This window comes from Hippichthys cyanospilos, chromosome 1 (genome assembly GCF_059441005.1).
Source record: "Hippichthys cyanospilos isolate Australia breed blue-spotted pipefish chromosome 1, RoL_Hcya_1.0, whole genome shotgun sequence".
Taxonomy (NCBI): Eukaryota; Metazoa; Chordata; class Actinopteri; order Syngnathiformes; family Syngnathidae; genus Hippichthys; species Hippichthys cyanospilos.
This window is the reverse complement of record NC_142369.1, coordinates 31,088,232-31,106,285: the sequence shown is the minus strand read 5'-3', so window position 1 is coordinate 31,106,285 and position 18,054 is coordinate 31,088,232. Positions and strand designations below refer to the sequence as shown.

The window sequence follows — 18,054 nt, the reverse complement described above, 5'->3', positions numbered from 1 at the left end:
ACATGCGCCGGTTTTCAAAGGACCCTTGTTTACATCATGTGAGCTGTCCTCCCTGCGCCTGCACAAAAATCTCTCTCTCGCGTTATTCGTCCTTACCGGAGTCTTCTTTCGCTCCCGTGCCTTTGCCTGCGTGGGCGGGAGAACTACAAGTGTAAATTCATTATTTTAATTACATGAAGGACTTTGTCATGCATTGAAACGTTGCATAAATTACGTGTGATTGATCACTTCATATTAAATACTGTATATTAAATCCAGATGGAAGTCAGATAGGGTCCAACTGACCTACCAGCCCAGTAGAAGATAGATCAAAATATAACCATGAAAACGTATCATGTTTGCGTTTTCTGTTTATTGCATTTTTTTCAGCTGCTTTATTTAGTGACCACGGTTCATGATGCTGCATCGTGTCATTCTTTTACATTCAGCCACACTGAACAGGAGAGCAATGTTCCATTCTTTTTGGTCTAATTGAGAAAGAGAGACAGAGAAAACATGCGCAGCCCTAATCCACAGAGCACACAGACTCCTTTCACAAAAGTTCTGGGAGAGACCCTTATTTGTCCATTCCAATCACAGAGAAAGGAGGGTTTCAGCTTGGATTGGTCTGAGCTAGAAGATTAGATGAAACCAGAGTGTTTTAAACCTCTTCTGTGGCTATGGATTAGAGTGAGCCAGAGCCCTGTATTCCAAAATGAAACAATAAAGAGTATGGGTGGATCAGTGGGAGATGGTGCAAGGCATGTAGAACGTGAAACCTGAAGGTAAGGACAAATTAAAATTGGCATAATTTGGTAAAGTACATTCTAACTTCACAAATCAGCCAAGGCGAGCTCTTCTTCAGCACTGAGGGACCACCTGTCACAGACAGACACCCGTTTTGCCGACAGACTGACAAATGACAGGCATGCTTGAAAAAATGGCAAATTAAAAAGGTCGGAATTGCAATTCTCATATGTCGTTGTAATCATCGGGATAGACATTACATTGAATGTCCGTCAACCAGTGAAGCCCCTTTTTGCTTTCTGAAATATTACCCAACTGACTTGGATGTTTATCTGCTGTATGGCTGCATCTTTATAGTACACATAGCTTGCAGACAATTTTCCAATAGTCACTTTACAGTTCCATCAAGCAGTGGAGAAGTATGTTCAGTTGAGTGAATAAACTAGGTTGGTTCAACTCAATACTTGTCATTCATAGCTATAACACAGGTGACTTCACCTGAGCTTTATTTGTAGTACCCCCTTTCTTAGTCCTGGTTTCAGGTTTCTTGCTGATAAGAGCATTCTGGGATGCGTTTCAAGTAACCAATGAATGCAGACCAAATGTGTATTTTTTTTCTCTGATTGGCTCTTGGCTGGGAAATGCAAGATAGAAGTGTTGAACTCCCTACTTAAAAGATGTTTTTTTTTTTTTTTTTTTTTTTTAGTAAATTCAACAGCAGAAATACATTGTTTCACTTGTAGTGTATGTGACATATCAAATTTAGACAAATGTTAATTAAATCATCATCTGTAGTTGTAGGGCAGGCAGTTATGAGAATCGACATCCATTGTTTGTATTGTTGTTGGTGTAATGCTTGCAAGACAGCAAGTCATATAAAATAAAAAGATGCTAATTTAGGGTCATGGTCAATTAGAACTGGTGTTATCAGGAACATAACTTCTGAGCATGAGGTTGGAGCATGTGTTGGCAGCACTGCCAAGGCAGGTAGCCTTGCCCAGATCATCGATTATTCCTGACATATCAGTTGAGCTGTGGCCAAAGATGATACTTAGAACAATGTCAGCATGCGCTTGAAAGACAGAGCCCCTTTAAGGGCCTAGAGGAGCGAGTGACGTTGAGGTTTAGGGATTGAGGTGTGTATAAATATTCACCCAAAGGAATGCGTGTAAGGAAATCCTTGGAATGGCACTCTCCCTCACAAAGTCACACAGTCTAATACACAGGTCACTTTACAGTTCATCACTGAATTAGAAGCCTGAGTAACAGCCGGACCCTGTGATACATTCAGATGGCCAAGCGACATTTCAAACTTTGGCATTGGCAATTTCAGCATCGAAGCACTTAAACGTCGGGAAGGGAACAAGTTCAAGGAAGAAAACAAGACTGTGCTTGTTGACTTCATACCGTTTATGATTAAATCGACTGGATGTGAGGTACAGTATGTGAAGTTTAATATGTTTGGTAATTACAGCCATTCTAATTAAATATTGTTGTTTGTACCACTTTTCAATAACCCTTACTGAAAGTTTCTTAATTCTTTATACGCATATGATACAGGCATCTTGTACATCAGCAGTGTTGACTTACTATTTGGTTATCCATCCATCCAGCAGTTCGTCCGTCCGTCCATCCATCCATCCATCCCATCCCATCTCGTCATACTTTGAGTATGAGGCGGGGTTACTGGTAAATGGTACTTTTGACTTTCACTTGTATTTACACTAGCTAGTCATTTACCTACTGATGACGCAGCATCAGGAGCAACTGGGGGTTCAGTGTCTTGCTCAAGGACACTTAGACATGGTCTTGATTGGCGGGGGATCGAACCCACGGCCTTTCTGCTGGGAGACGACCACTCTACCACCGAGCCACGCCGCCCCAATGGTCAATGGACTCCAGTCAAATCTCGGGTTACATAAAGATAAGCATTTACTCTTCATCCAACATTCAGACTTATGGGAAATTTAGAGTAATTAAAGTACCTGACATGTATTTTGGGGGAAACAAATCATAATGGTAATTTTGTGATGCAATAATGGCATTTACATGTGAAGTTGAGGTCAAAATAATTTGCTCTGAAAGTAGCAGAAGTATGTTTTTCCTTCATCTTGGTTACAAAAACATCTCACTTAAAAATGTTTTTATCCTCAAATCAACCTGCAAAACCCTCATACTTCAAACCTAATTATTGCAATGTTAAATGTCTACATGTATTCCTCTGCGTTGCACAATGAAACACCAAAGGAACGACTGGCTTTCTGGTACCCTTTTCGCAATAATGTATGTGTGAGCAAAAAAGCACTGTGTTGTGGTATCAGGACATGAAGAGAGGATATCATGCTTGCAGATGAGCATTCTATCATGACTATCAAGCACTCCCTTTCCTGTTTTCACAGAGGACCTTTCCAGGTGTGAATGAAGAGAGACTGAGCAGAGTGAGGAGTGACTGGCCTGCCCATCGCATTGAGGAGGAGATAATCACAAAAACTTTATTAAATACATATCATGCAAGGGGGGAGACAGCTTATAAGCAACATTATCAGCAGGGCTCAACCGTCCTCCCATGGAATAATAATGAGGGAGGCAAGCTCACTGACTTCAGCTAATATTCTTATCAGCTCTTTTTTGTTTTTAACCCTCTCCTTCAAAGATGAAGCATCTTTTCATGGTCAGATGACTTGGTTTTGTTTCCGTGAAATTGGCTTTGGAATTATCTTAACATTTCTCGGCAATGAAAACAGTTGACTGGAGCGTGATGAATCCCTTCTCGGGTGGCTGGGTGAAACAGTGGTTAGCACGTCCGCCTCACAGTTCACGGGTCCAAGTTCAAATCCACCTTCCTGCGTGGGTTTGCATGTTTGAAAGGCTGAGATTTCCAATGCAAGCATGCAAATTGGAAAAACTACTGATATGGGTTCTTCCATACTTTATGAGGTCACACCGGTGGTGGCCTTGACGACAAAGTGCTCCAGGGTTGGACAAGATTTGAGTGGGCTTCTTTGAGGCGTTGGATGCTGTCTGACTTGACAAGCCTCTGTAATATTGCACGGATATCTGGGACTTGCACTTGGGCTGATAGGATTCTGTGGGCGGTATGCTTCAGGAATACGGGTACGGCACTGGGCCACCCAGCTGCTGTTTACCCAAGTCAGAGTTTGGTGCACACCACAGGCAGTCAGTAGGTTTTTCCATTGAGATTTGGACTCTGCCATTATCATTAATTGTTCAAACACTGTGTCAGAGAAACACCATTATTTTTACATATAGCGTTGCTGGTTTGTACCAGCATTTTGCACACAGTATTATAGGTGTCAAACCAGCCACCAAAATGCCAAATTTTTATTTATGCACTTACTGTTCTCAGAAAATGCAACATGTAATGCGTTAAAGTGTTGCTATGTTTTTGCTGTTCCTCAGTCCAACACACCTGTTTCAAAGGATTAGCTCATGAGCAAGCCCCGCACAAGCTTGAAAATGATCCTAATCATTTGAATCAGGTATGTTTGCGAGAGAAACATTGAAAACATGGCCTTGAGCAATGCCGTTTGACACCTATGCCGCAGTGTGTGTGAGTGCGATTTGTTGACAAGCCACTTGGCCCACCACATAGATTGTATTACCTAAACAGGAGAGACAGAATCAATCAGGGAGGTAGCGACAGCAGCCAGGAGCCCAATTCCTCTGCATCACGACTCGACACAACTGCGCAGGTGAGCCGCCGTGCATTCCGACAATTTGTGTTCCCAAACACACTCAAGCGGAAAAAAAATACACGGAGAGCATCTATCCTTTTTCTCTTCTTTTCCTGTTCCCTTTTTAGATAGTAAACAGTAAGTTTAATGATTATCCCCTGTCTAGGCAGGTAAGGAAGAATTTGCACTCAACCCGCGTCACGACAAGTCTGAGGCTAAGCAAACACATGTGAACAGTTATTTTTTTTAATTGCCCTTAACAGTTCCCAAATCTGTCACAACTGACAAGGGATGTTTGTTGTTTCTACTTCATATTAACCACACATTTTTCCAGTCATGTACAGTCAGTGCTGTGAATATTTTCTCCCGAATTGTTCATGAACAAAAAACAACAGAGTAGAAGTATACGGTGTTATTTAGGTCTTGCTGAGTCTGGAAGGGGCATTAGTTTTGCATCTAGTTCGCCCTAGTGTTGACAGTGATGGATGACAAGTTAAGAGATCCCCAACAATGCATGCTCCTGATGTCATCCATCCCACAGTTGTTGAAGCATTCCATGAAAAGCGAGCATGATAAACCCTGCAAGACTATACCAGAATTCCCGGCACCCCACAAACTTAAATCGCTCCCTTGTATCAAGATTAATGTTGACATCTTTGTCCCCTGCACAAAAAAAAAGCCCACAGAGATAGAGAATGTTCCGACAAATTCTACAAGAGTACTGACGTGCAATTTTTTATTTTAAAATTTGTCGCGACATAAAATTTCACCTTTCAATTGCCTTGTTGATAAAAAAAAAAAAAAGGCTAGACAAAATCTCTCTCTCTCAGTAGTTGTCGAGCTTTCTTCAACAAGTACCACCTGTAAAATAAACTTAGCATTATGGCCAACTTTGCTCTTCACTCGCTGAACTTCTTTTAAAAACAGAAAGTGTATTCATTATTGTACTGAAGTCTAGTGTATGTACCATGATTCAGTTTGAACATGAGTAAAACACTGAAATATAACACAAATCAGGGCTGCAACTAATGATTATCTTAATTTATCAGTGTCAATTATTGTCTGAGAATCAATCAATTGAATTAAAATTTGCTGTTTTACTTACCATTACATGTTTTTTTTTGCAATTTGGCAATGTAATTTTCTTTTTTTATTTATGATTTGTTTGCTGGTTTCATCTGCAATGTTAGAAAATCCGCAAAATGTGTATCATTATTTTCCAAAATAAGTTTGCAAATGTTTCATCTTGATTCAACACAATGATAATTTGTCTGCTTTCACAACTAGCGACATTCTAGTCAAAAATAAATATTGGTGCACTCCTAGAGTCAATTGCAAAAAATGCATTGCAATTGAAAATTAAATGAATATTTTCTGTGCAGTTTGGTTTTTACAGCACAGTTAGATTAACTGCAAATGACTGTAAATATTGTATTTACAAGATGTATACTTCAAAAAAGAAGACTGAGGCAGTTGTGGATTTATGGAGCCCTTTGAGACTGCATATCAACGAATGTGACTTGACTGCTTAAGAACTAATAAATGCATTGTACGTTAAAGTCAAATTTGACTACTGGATTTAAAATGGTTATATGCATATGGACGATGCGTGGCTACAGTCTTCACTAATAGGTTTCAGTGTATTTCCTGGTAATGTTGGCACCCTCTTCTTAGGCTATTGGACACAGGCATTGGTGTTCTCCATAAGGTCCCGTCGTGTTGGAAACTTCTCGACAGGTCCAATCCAACCACAGTGCGAAAGCAAACTCCTTTTCAAACACCTACTACACGGCGTGTGAAAAAAGCCACAGTGGCAGCCATGTGTATTGAATTTAGAAGACCATTCCTGAGGGGATCCTGTTCTTATCAGGGGTCAGATAAGCTCATTTCACAAGCCCTCAACCACCTCCACTGGGCTACCAACGGGACCCTGCACTGACAAGAGCTGACCTTTTTTCGACAGTGTTTGTGGGCGAAGGAGCTTTCTAGAGGCGGCCTTCGTAGTGCATTGTAATATACGGCTCTTAGATCAGACAAACACAAACATGACCTTGCTAGTTTTTTTGAAGGGGAGTAATTTGTACAACTGTACATAGAGTAAAAGTGCTGATATCCAAAATGAAAAGGCGTCCTTGGACTCAGGAGACTGTGGATAGCAACTCTCACTTCATTTTTTAATAACATTTTTTAGCTGATATTGTTGAGTCGGGAAACCCCAAAAGCCCCATTTCTATTCAGCGGTTGCTTCTGAAAGGATCTCAGACTGACAAGCCTCAAGATACTGGCAGCACAACAGAGCACACGCAATTGGCCCCTACTCATTTCCCAAGGATAATCCTCGCTTCGGTTGAGCCCTTTCCACCCCTTGCGTCATTTACCTCTATGTTTACATAAGGTATGTATCGCATTCTCCTCCTCCTTGGCCTTTTGCGTCGTCGTGGAGCTTAATACCCAGCATGTGTGTTTGAACGCGCGTCTGAGGATCGCGCTCTTGACTGGAGCTGCTACGAGTCAAAAGCTGAGGTGACAAAGGCCTAGTGAATGTCTGACTCACAGACAACTGTCAGCATTCAATGGGCCGGATTAAGACGGAACGTAGTACCCATCAGAGACTGACATGTTGACATCTTCTACTAAGTGCATTTCAAGGTGGATTTAGCCTGTTTAGTTCATTGTCGAGGAACAGAAGCGATACGAATGCTAAATGGCTTGCCTGTTCTTGAGACACGGGGTGAACTTTACTCCTGCTGTCTGGATTTGGACTGACACTGGCTGACGGAGACTTGCTGCGGATCCCGAAGAGGTTCAGGGGTTTCAGAGAGCCATCCTTAACCAAACAAACATACTGGAATTTCTGCCATTGTTGGCGCTCAGGGTTGAGTGACAGGGCCGCATAGCAGAGGAACCTGTCAGCAGAGACGAGCCGGGGTCAAAGTGTGACCACCCCTGGTGACACAGCTTCGTATGAAGGCAAATCTGTGTTAAGATCACTTGTACTAATCCTCGGAGAAAAGAACACGTTTTGCATTCATGGAGGTGACGATTTAATCACGCAACTTTGCAAGTCCGATGCGATTGCCGTATACAGCATATGAGCGGCAATCATCAAGCTACAGGTACAAGCGACAGCTAAGAGCAAAATCCATAAACGAATTAGCTCTCGCGGGGGCCATTTTGCCACATGCTGTCCAATGATAATTATATCACGGCTTCTTGGGGCTCAGGTAAGAACCGGTCACAGCTCACTTTTTTCTGAGTTTGTCAATGTGACATTAGCAAGCTTAGCCGTGCTTGTTATTGTACCTGAGCCCTGACCAACTGTGACAAAATTTCCAGTTGACAACACGTGACGCAGTGGTCGAATTGAATGAGAACGGACAGATTTTTCTGCTCAAGTAATTTCCTATAAGCGCATTATGAATGAGAATAGTGTTTAGACTGGTGAGGTGGCATAGAACATGTTATTGTAAAGAATATTTTAGACTTGATCTCCCACGTAAAACAAATGTCAAATCACGCACTGCTCCATGAAGCGACAACTGCCAAATAACACATTTTGGGGTATTTATTTCTTTTAGATGAGCAATTTCTCATTAAAGTGTAGGAACGTCGAATTATGCTTTTCCTGGGAATAATGAGGGGAACTAATTTTCAAAAACCCTTTCCTGGAAGTCTCATAATTCAACAGTACAGCATGCATCAGCCATTTTATCATATTTTGATTGACCCTTGGGCAAGCCCATACGATAACTATGGCCTACAAACACTAGAACTTTAAAGTGCTCAAAATTATTTTCACAGAGAACAACATCATATAAATTGTATTTTTCTTTCTGTTATTCATGCAATGATTGAGAACCATCAGGCTCTCAATTTCTATGGACCTGTGGGTCAACATATGAATCTTGTTGAGTTATAAACTTGTGAAATACTTTTGATTTCAATGCATAAAGGGTCCTATTTTAGTTTGTCTATTGACAGAACATTTTGGGAAATATTTCTCGGACAAAGTATACAAGATTATTATTTTTCCACATGCTTTACATGTACAGTCATCATTGAGCTGATATCTACTTGTATATATTCACAGTACAGTATGTGATAATTATACAAAAAGGCAGACAAAAGAATGTTGTACGTATATTCATGGACACACACACAACAAATCTGTGGAAATGACAAATTTAATAAGGACACTATGCAGCGCAGCGACTTTTACATACACATTACTTTTAACAAAGCAAATTATATTTCTCTTTTAACTTTAAAGTCGGCAGCCAGGAGACATCAGCCCCGCACTCCCCATCTTGAGTTTTAGTGCAGGTCATCATTAGCTGGTTACCTGAAAGTTGAACCCCGACCCCCGCCCCGTGCTCCTCACAGGGGGCTCAGTCGTGCGTTGGAATGAGACAGAGCAATGTTCAGCGCTCCTCCGATTTGAAATTGTTGTTAACGGAAGATATTTTGACGGTAGACATGTGGCGCATCAGCACAGTGGTCTACAGCTCGCGCGGACACGGCGGCACATGGGCAGCTGAAGGGAAACGGATGGTAAAAAGCAAACAGACTTTACGGTCACGCTGACAGACTGAATGACTTCCCTTCCATTGCTTTTGTCCTAACTTGGGGGTCTCTGAAGTGCCTTGTTAAGCAGAGGAATATAGACTCAATTACCGGCTCAGTGCCGCGTTGCTCTGCTGGGTCCCGCGGCCATCATTAGCCCCTTCTCCCAAAACCCGCTCGCATCAGAGAATGTGAGCCCTCTGTCCTCGGAGTGATAGAGTCAAGCTGTTCCTGCTGAGTGGAGGTCAGGGTTCTTCAGTCAGCACTTGGGCCCTGAACAGAGCACACAGGAATCCCCGCCCGCCATCTTTCCCCAACCCAGCTGAAACCCAGCTCTTGCTCTCCCAGGCCAGGTCCAAATAAACCTGGTAGCCTGCTCTCTCTTTTTCCATAGCCAGGCACGCTGTCAGTCCGCTCATCGGAATCATTAATCAGACCGGGCATATTAAAAATAAACTGCGCGCACCCCACAGTTTGGTCCCCAAATTTCTGGAGCAGCCCAGTTTTGGCTCTCCTCGCCTTCTGCCTAATAAGCTGCATTACGGATGTCCACTTCCGTCAGCAGGTTAAACATTTGGCCACTTTGGCCAAGTCTTTTGTCTGCTATTATGGCAATTGATATAAACAACTGAGCTTATCTCAGAAGGTGATGAGTACTGAGCGTTAAGCTTGCATCAATGTAAATACAAGCGAGATAAGACCTATCAATTCAATCTACTCTGCAACCAAAAGCGTATCACTTATGGGGATGAAGGGAATTATAGCGTACAAAACAAATGTATCAATCAAGAGTTGAAGTTTTAACTTGATCTTCTTTTCTCCACTCGATGAAAATCAGCAGGCAATAGTGCCACCCTTGGGTAACATTGAGTAATACAGCTCTTGCGGAGTTGCATTGATGCCCGGTATGCTCAACCAGCAGATTTTTATGGTTCTGTGGCATTGTTCGATGCTGTGTTAAAAGAGTTTGGGTACGCTACGCAGAGGTATATTTGGACCCATCTCCCTGGTCCAGTCTTTCCAGGATGACTGACCAATTGCCAAATGACTGTTTGTGTCTGTCCATGGGAAATGGGGCCGTGTCGCTGCAGCGAAGGCCCAGGGGCCATCCATCAGTGTCATAGAGGGCGCAGCGTAGGGGGGTTATGGTATGTGTCACCTTAAAGACTAATGGACAGGAAGTACAGCCACTGAAACAACAATATTTGTAGAATATATTTCCAGAAAAATGTTACAACCTGCTCTGTGTTTCTTGCAAAATTTCAATGACACCCTGAGAACAGGGGTTCACCCTAATTTATGAGCCTTTCCTTCAAAAATGTCTCTGCTGCCGAGGCATATATAAACCTGATTTAGAGAGACTGGCTCCATGAGAATATACTGGTTCGACAAGCAAAAATGCAAAATAGTGCTGAGGGTTTTTTTTTAAGGTCAAATAACATCCCCGTTATAGATACTTGACTTCTGATAGTTATAGCCTGGCAAGACATCGAAAAGTAAGAGCAGGCTAAACCAGCATTACAATTTGGACCCAATGAAGCCGTACCCTTGTCACGCCTGTGTGCTCGGTGTTCGGGGACCGTGCTTTAACCTCAGCAGCCGGTGACTGTGGCATTAAGTCCAGAACGCTTTGTGATGTTGACCTTGGTTAGCTCCTCAGCGCATGTTGGGTGAATTCCTACTGTCCCCAACAGGTGCGAATATGTGGCGCCACACCTACGAAAGGTAGACGTTAACTTCATGGTTTCATTAACCTCAAGTGTCATATTCCAAAAAATGGCAGGATGAAAGGAGCTCACTGAAGGCCCATGGCAAAACCCTGTGTGACTTCTCCTGCATTTGGACCAGTAAAGTGCAGACCCAATAACTTCTGCTCTCCATGCCGCTTGCATATCACCTGAGATGGCAGAGAATTAGCCTCTGAAGAGTACCGGAAAAAAATTGTGTTTTTGTTTGTTTTTCCCAAGGAGCCACTTGAATTGGGATAGAAAATTCGTAAAGAGGGTCAAACCAAACATTTTTATTTTACAGTCAAATGTTCTCTGCAACCCCACTAGTTAAAACACAGTAATATGATTAATAGTGCGTTTATGTTTTTACCCATTTCCATGGGTGGCCGTTAAATTAAATCACGGTTGCTCAGGGCTCAGGAAACAATTATTCACGGCTCAGCTTGCAAATGTCACATGATCACCAATATTACTCAGAACGCCATGTTAAGACTAGTAGAGACGCATAGAACATACTACGCTAAAGAAAATTTGGGGGATGCCTTTAGAGCTGTCTGAAGTACTGATTCTGTCTAAGATGAACATTGTCCTTTTCTAAACATTTGATACAATTTAAGCTTACCTTCAAATAACACTGGCTGGCATCACGCTCTGCCACAGTGAATTCCAGAGGCTTGTAAAAGGCATGGTAAACCTGCAGACATACAAAGACACAAAATAACCAAATATCTGCTGTGTTTGTGGATTATGACGTCCTAGTAAGTTCAATTTTATGGGGCGAGTGAGACCCTGTGAGACTGGGTGCTGGGTGACAGGGAGCATGAACTAATTTTCAGGTATATATTTGTAAAGAGTAATCATGTAAAAGGTTTGTAACATTGTTATTAAGCTATTTATGAACAATATATAAAGCCTTAAGAAGGGTCTAATTAAATATAGTTCAATGCCTCTAGGAGTCAAGAGCCTTCAATAATACTGACAGCTACTGACAGAAGACATTTTGCAGCCCATTTCTGCACCCTACAGGAGAATAATTGTTGTGCAATGAGCAGAGTATACGACCTCTGGGCAAAATCAGGATAGCGGATAAAATCCTGCAGTGCATGTGCAAAATAAAAAAAATAATGCGTATGGATGAAAGAGGAATAATGTTATTACTAAGCACATCACAGTCACACGACATTTGCTTTTTATTTTTAATATCGTCTTTTCATTCGTGTTTTTTTTCATTGACAAATAAAGAGGGGGAGACAAATCAAAGAATTCAAACTGGGTAAATTATGTCATTACTTGCAAAGTACAGCAAGAAAGCTGTATTGCAACAATAAAAGATTTATATTGCATAAATCGAGAACTAAATACACATTCATTAAAAGGCAACATAATCTTTACAATAGGATGTTAAGATTGCTGATCATCAAAAAGAGATAAATAAGAGTGGAAATCAAATCCCAGTTGCTCATCATGTTGGACAGATTTCAAACTTGTGATTGACAATGTGTGTTTAATGCGTTATATTCAACGAGTGAGCATGCCAACACAAGTTTCAAGGAGCATGCAGCTGTAGCGGGGCCGAGTGCAGCAAGAGCTAAGATCTAAGCATGCCTGTCGTCACCTCACACACACCTCAATCAGGCCTCCTGCTCGCCTGTCACTCATTGCCAACAGCCCCACCTTACCGGCTAAACCATTTATCCAGCATGGTGTGCAGGTGTTGGTGAGCATCTGGCAACCTGCTCATGTACACAAGTGCAGAAAACAGTTGTTTTTGTACTGTATGTGTTTTTAAAGGTGCAAGGACCACCCCCGCCCCACTCTCTAACACACACACACACGCGCGCGCGCACACACACACACGTACACTTGTTTATGTTTTAAATCTCGATAGAGGAAAGCAGCAACTGGTTGGTAGACATTGTAGGTAGGCATTGGTTTGTAGACATTCCCTAGGCCTGAAATTAAATTTAAAGGCTAAAGACCACAAGGGTCTGGGTTATTTTTAACAATTTGCACATTTCTGTATTATTGTGCAAATAAAGAAAAGGTTTTTCAAAAAACAAAACAACAACCATTCAAGTTTAGTTTTTCTAAGCGCTACTTTGCTTAGTTTTCTGAAGATTATGACAATAGCAAGCCCTCATAATACCCATGCAAGAGTAAATATATGCCGACCTTATCCACACCTTTTAGTTTCATTTTGTTTCTGTGTGTGTTCTCTTGAGTTGAGGAGGACAGATTTTGCGTCCTTAATAAGTGCAGTGGCTTGACACAGTTTTTGTGTTTTAATGTCAGTAAAATGCCTGTTTTTGCTCCTTCATTCATTCTGCTAGGGTAGTTTATAGCGCTCCACGACCCTTGTGAGGACACACGGTCAAGAGGATGGATGGCTGGATGTTTCGTTGCTGGTCGCTATTACACAACGTCATGAAGAGGGCGAGACAGCCACAAGTTGAGGTGCGGCTTCAGTAAACAAGACGTTTCACATCCTGCCTCATCACCAGTCATGTTACCGCACACACACATGCACCTAACAAACCCTGCGCAGTAAAGGAAAGCTGCTAAATACACAATATTTTGCTTTATATTCCTCATGTATACAGTTTCTTCCATTCAATCTACCCCATAATATTCTCAGAATTTAGGTCTATTCATTTATTAGTGGTTCATTATTACTGCCCTTATTGTTCTATTGATGTTTTTTTTTCTGTTTTATTGCCTACCTTATTATTTACTCGATTATGGAAAGGTAGTCTGCTCGGGGAAGTGAACAAAATAAGAATTTCATGGTATTACTATGCATATAGCAATAAAACTCTTGAATCTGGTCAGAGATATCAGTCCTACAAAACTCATATTTAATAGAATTATATCACCAATGTGCCAAATTATTTTTTAGGCACATACAGTATTTCTATGTGGAAAGCTTGAAATATCGTGATGATGATATCATGAACTGGAGATGAGAACTGTAAAATAGCAAAGGAACTGAAAAAAAAAAACACTTCTTGCCACGTTAGCAAAGATATTGGCTGGAAGAGAAAGGATATGGTATAGTAATACTCCAACTGTATGAAATATAATAAAATGTAATAAACGAATGGATAAATCCAAAATAACAAACAATAAAAATGAAAATAAATATATAAATCAGTGAAACAATCCAAATTGAAACTCATCTGATTCCAAACGTAAATGAAAAAAAAAATGAATACTAAAAGAATGTGCTATGCTGTACCTTATCACCACATAAATAATGCATTACCATATCTGGTAGATATTAAGGCTCTATATATCTTATTCAAATCACAACAACCTGAGGCAAAACATAAATCATTTCAAATCTATAATTTGTAAAACACAATAGAAAAAAAATTCAAGAGAAATGACAAAACAAACAACTGACACGTGGTGATATGATGAAGCTGTGATTAAAAAAAAATAAGCAATCACATTTAAACTTTAAGAGACAGCACACACACGTGCCAATAATAAAATGAGCTGACTAACCACAATTAATGTCCAATTCTAAAAAACTACATGGAACATAGTTACACACCATCATCAAGTGACACAAATATTGCACGACAGTAACATTGCCATAAAGCACAAAACCCCCGGGGATTCCCACTCTTTCCTTTAATTAATTCAAAGGACATTTGCTACAAATACAACAGTGATTCTCGATGTATAATGTGGCACATGTGTACTGTGAAAGGTAATTATATCTACTGCCGGAAATGATCCATGACTATCTATTATTTTGATGAACAATTATGCATTTTATAAATTAAAAAAAAACCTGTTAATTTATCTACTAACAGTCAAAACAATCAAATGCTCTTCCACTGGATAAACGAAGGTTCATGATTAACATTTTTTCAAATGCAAAATATGTGCATTGACTTAATAAAGAGTGGGAAACACTGTTCCACAGTCAAGTTATCAAAACCACAGCAGACCTCAACTGTGCCCTGGTAAATATAATATTGACTTGCATTGAATCAGAGGCTTCACATAACACGATTCATGAAGAACACAGCTAACACATGAAGACACCATGGGCAATATGCAGAACAAATTGGCTAAAATAAATAAATACATCAAATTTAAAATAAATACAAACTAGTCTCTCATAGCTGTGCATAGATTATCTTTGCTTACCGCAGAAAAGCCGTAAAAAAAAAAAAAACAAACAAAAAAACTACTCCATCAATAGCAATTTACTAATGCTGCGGGCATTTAAATTAGCCATCAGTGCTACTGGGTTGCTAGATCGGAAGAGGCAATTCCTAATCAGATGGACGAACATTTCTATTGTAAATATGGGTTCATATGTATTAACAAATGCTTTTAATATATTTCATTCTTCACAATATGTGACTCTGACTAGGAAAAAGATATTAACCTCAAACTTTCAGGAACTTCAGGCATTCAGGCAATTAAAATAGAAGTTAAGACACCGTCCGAGATTTTAAGCCTTTAAAAACTGAAGAAGTTTGACCTCTCAATGTATGAAACTAGGCAAAAATGTTGATTTGGCCACAACAACCAAAACAACTTGAAGATCATGCAAAGCTTACGTTACTTGTCCTGAGCCATCATCTGCCAAAGTTTGCTTGTCCAGATGGAAATAATGAAATATAATATAAATATAATATAATATAAATATAATAATAATAATAAAGCTATTGCAGAGGTTCCCACAAATAAGTGATATTTGTAGGGGGATGCCTTTTACACTCTTGTCCAGGTCTTCACATATCAACTTGATAGGGTTAAAGACTGCAGATGCGGCCTTTTTATTTCATTCTGAAGTGAGTTTTTTTGTTTGTTTCAATCCAACATGTTTTTTTTTAACCTGTAGCTTCACCACTTATGTGACCTTGTACAATTATATAATTATATAATAAAGTTATTCACTTGACTTGAACTGCTTAACTTGCTGCAATAATTCAAATAAATATCGGAGAATTTTGAAAGTAAATAAATATAAAATATTAACAAATATTGTAAATAAATAAATATTGTAGGATTCCTAAACTTTTCGACATAAATTATGCCATTTTGTTCATACCTCTATGTTGTCTTTGCCATGCCGGATTTCAGCCTCCTCCTCAGATAGGCCCACACAGCCGTATTCAAGTGGGGTGAATACTGTGGTTGGCACCTACAAAGCACATAAGTAAGATTGAGGAGCTCACACAATAAAAGGAAAGTCAATTTATTTTCTGAGCTTATTCACTGTCTTTCTACCAAGACAAGGACAATCTAGACCTTGCCATATAATGCAATGCAGTTAGAGTTCACTGGGGGGGAAAAAAAAAAAAAAAAAAAAATCAACCACCACAACTACTGTAAACGTGATTAAAGCAAAAATTACCTTGTCAAGACAGACTTTTTAATATCACAGTTGTGCTGGATATCATGCCATACTTAAGTCTTAAGTGAAGAAAAGGTGACAAAGTTGTAGTGTATTTTTTTCTCTCACATTGTCATAGTTCATGTGTTCCGTGCTGCGGCCAGCGATTCTGCGAGCAAGGAGTTTTCCTGCTTTAATAGCCGTAGGTGTCAATTCAGGACGCCCCTGAAACAGAAGCCTCCCTCAGTCACTTCAATGTACCTGTAAAGCTGCCATTGTAAATTGTCTAACAAAGAGAGAAATTTCTCTTCTACAAAGTTAATAGCATATTGTTCTGACGGCGAGCCAAAGCAAATAAAAATACAGACATAGATACACACAGACACACATCTGAGCAGAACAGGAAATAGTCGGGCTGCGGGGCAATTTTAAAGGCATGACTTAGACCTGTTAAATTTCCACAACACATCCTGTTGTCATAAACATCATCTGCACCTCTTCAAATGTGGATGTGGCACACTCTCTGATGTGCAACTGTTTACACACTAGATAGCTTTCGTCATTTTAATGCATTTCTTGGCACTTCATTTGGCAATGTGAAGAAACAAAAACAAGAAATGCAGTGGACAACTTGAGCAAGATATCAAACCTTCTGCTTCAGAGGGGGGGAAAAAAAAAACAAGCCTCCTGCTGCGTTGACAAGATGACAGAAAGATTGGCGTGAAGCACTATTCATCAAAGCAAGCTGTCCGTCAAAGGAGACTATGAGTGTGTGTGCATGTCATCATGAGTCCTGGGAGACAGGAAGGAAGCACACAGCTGTTTGTGTGGAGAAAAAAAAATAAAAATAAGGCCACACCGACTTTACAGCAGCTACAACTTAACCAGTATTTACATGGTCTAGCTTGAATACAGTGCAGAGGCACTGTTAATATGCTTAAAGAGGACCATGCTGACAAATCATAGGTTGGAGAGAATACACACACATTTACACAATCTCAATTGGCAACATTTCTATATGATTTCATTTGGAACATTAATTATTTCCCTAGCTTTTCTGCTTTCAGCTTCAAAGTGAATCTATATGTATAATTGAAACTAAACAGGTTATGAAATTTTTAAATTATACCTTATCTTTGTAAATAATAAAAAAAACTCATTTTTGAAGATGGCCTGACATTTGGATTCATTAATTTTGCATACCTATAATTTTTTTCAAAATATATGAGTTCAATAAATACAGACAGGCATTTAACACTGTATTTTTCAGAAACTCACAATTGAGGCACTGTCAAAACGTGGCTACAATTGTAAAAAAAAAAAAAAAAGATCTTATATGACATGTCTTTGTCATAATGCTTTGCATTGTAGTGGAAATATTGATTAAATCAATCACCCAAAACACATAGGAGTAACTATGATCGCCGTTGGGTATTTGGCTCACTGTCGAAGGTTTTCGGTTGGAATCTCAGCTTGGATCTTCCTTTGTGGCGTTTGCTCGGTGCACCTACATTCCTTTGAGTGCCCCTTTTTCTTCCAGTAATTGAAGTCTCAAGCTTGCCAATAGCTGTTAATGTCAATGTGAATATTTGCTTATCTACAGTATATGTGTATGGTTTGGAAAATGGGCGTTAATGTCGGCCACCAAATAGGATCAGGACAAATAAGAATAGTTAAACAAAAAGTTGTTCAAGTGTGATAGCATGAGGATTTGGTAGTGATGCATACCTGGGCTATGTCCCCAAAAGAATAAATGTTTGGCACAGAGGTCGATTCATCTGCCCCTACAATTATTTTCCCAGTCTCCTTGTTGAGCTGTACACCAATCTTGTTAAGACCCAGAGCTTTCGTTTCTGGAGCTCTACCTGCAGGAAACACAAAGACACTTTCATTAGAAAGTGTGCATAGTTATCAAGGACCACTCCTGACATTTCTGCTTTAAGGGAAACATCATTTCAGTTTTGCATGACGCCAAAACATG

The 18,054-nt window shown here is 40.0% G+C and overlaps 1 protein-coding gene across 2 annotated transcripts in view; it reads right to left on the bottom strand.

Moving 5' to 3' along the window:
* Window positions 1–8,587: 8,587 nt before the first annotated feature.
* txnrd2.2 (thioredoxin reductase 2, tandem duplicate 2) overlaps window positions 8,588–18,054 on the bottom strand; it is a 28,663-nt gene continuing 19,196 nt past the window's right edge. Inside the window, exons 12-18 of one of the 2 annotated variants that reach the window (XR_015868061.1) lie at window positions 17,802–17,938; window positions 16,203–16,298; window positions 15,789–15,881; window positions 11,337–11,408; window positions 10,784–10,881; window positions 9,096–10,700; window positions 8,588–8,955 (exon numbers count right to left, since the gene is read on the bottom strand). Coding sequence is in view for 1 of the 2 variants with exons in the window: in XM_088435826.1 (XP_088291952.1) it covers window positions 10,571–10,700; window positions 10,784–10,881; window positions 11,337–11,408; window positions 15,789–15,881; window positions 16,203–16,298; window positions 17,802–17,938 (626 nt within the window). In the remaining variant the exon portion in view is untranslated. Of the gene's footprint in view, window positions 10,701–10,783; window positions 10,882–11,336; window positions 11,409–15,788; window positions 15,882–16,202; window positions 16,299–17,801; window positions 17,939–18,054 lie in introns of both variants that reach the window. The other variant, XM_088435826.1, reaches the window with a different exon arrangement.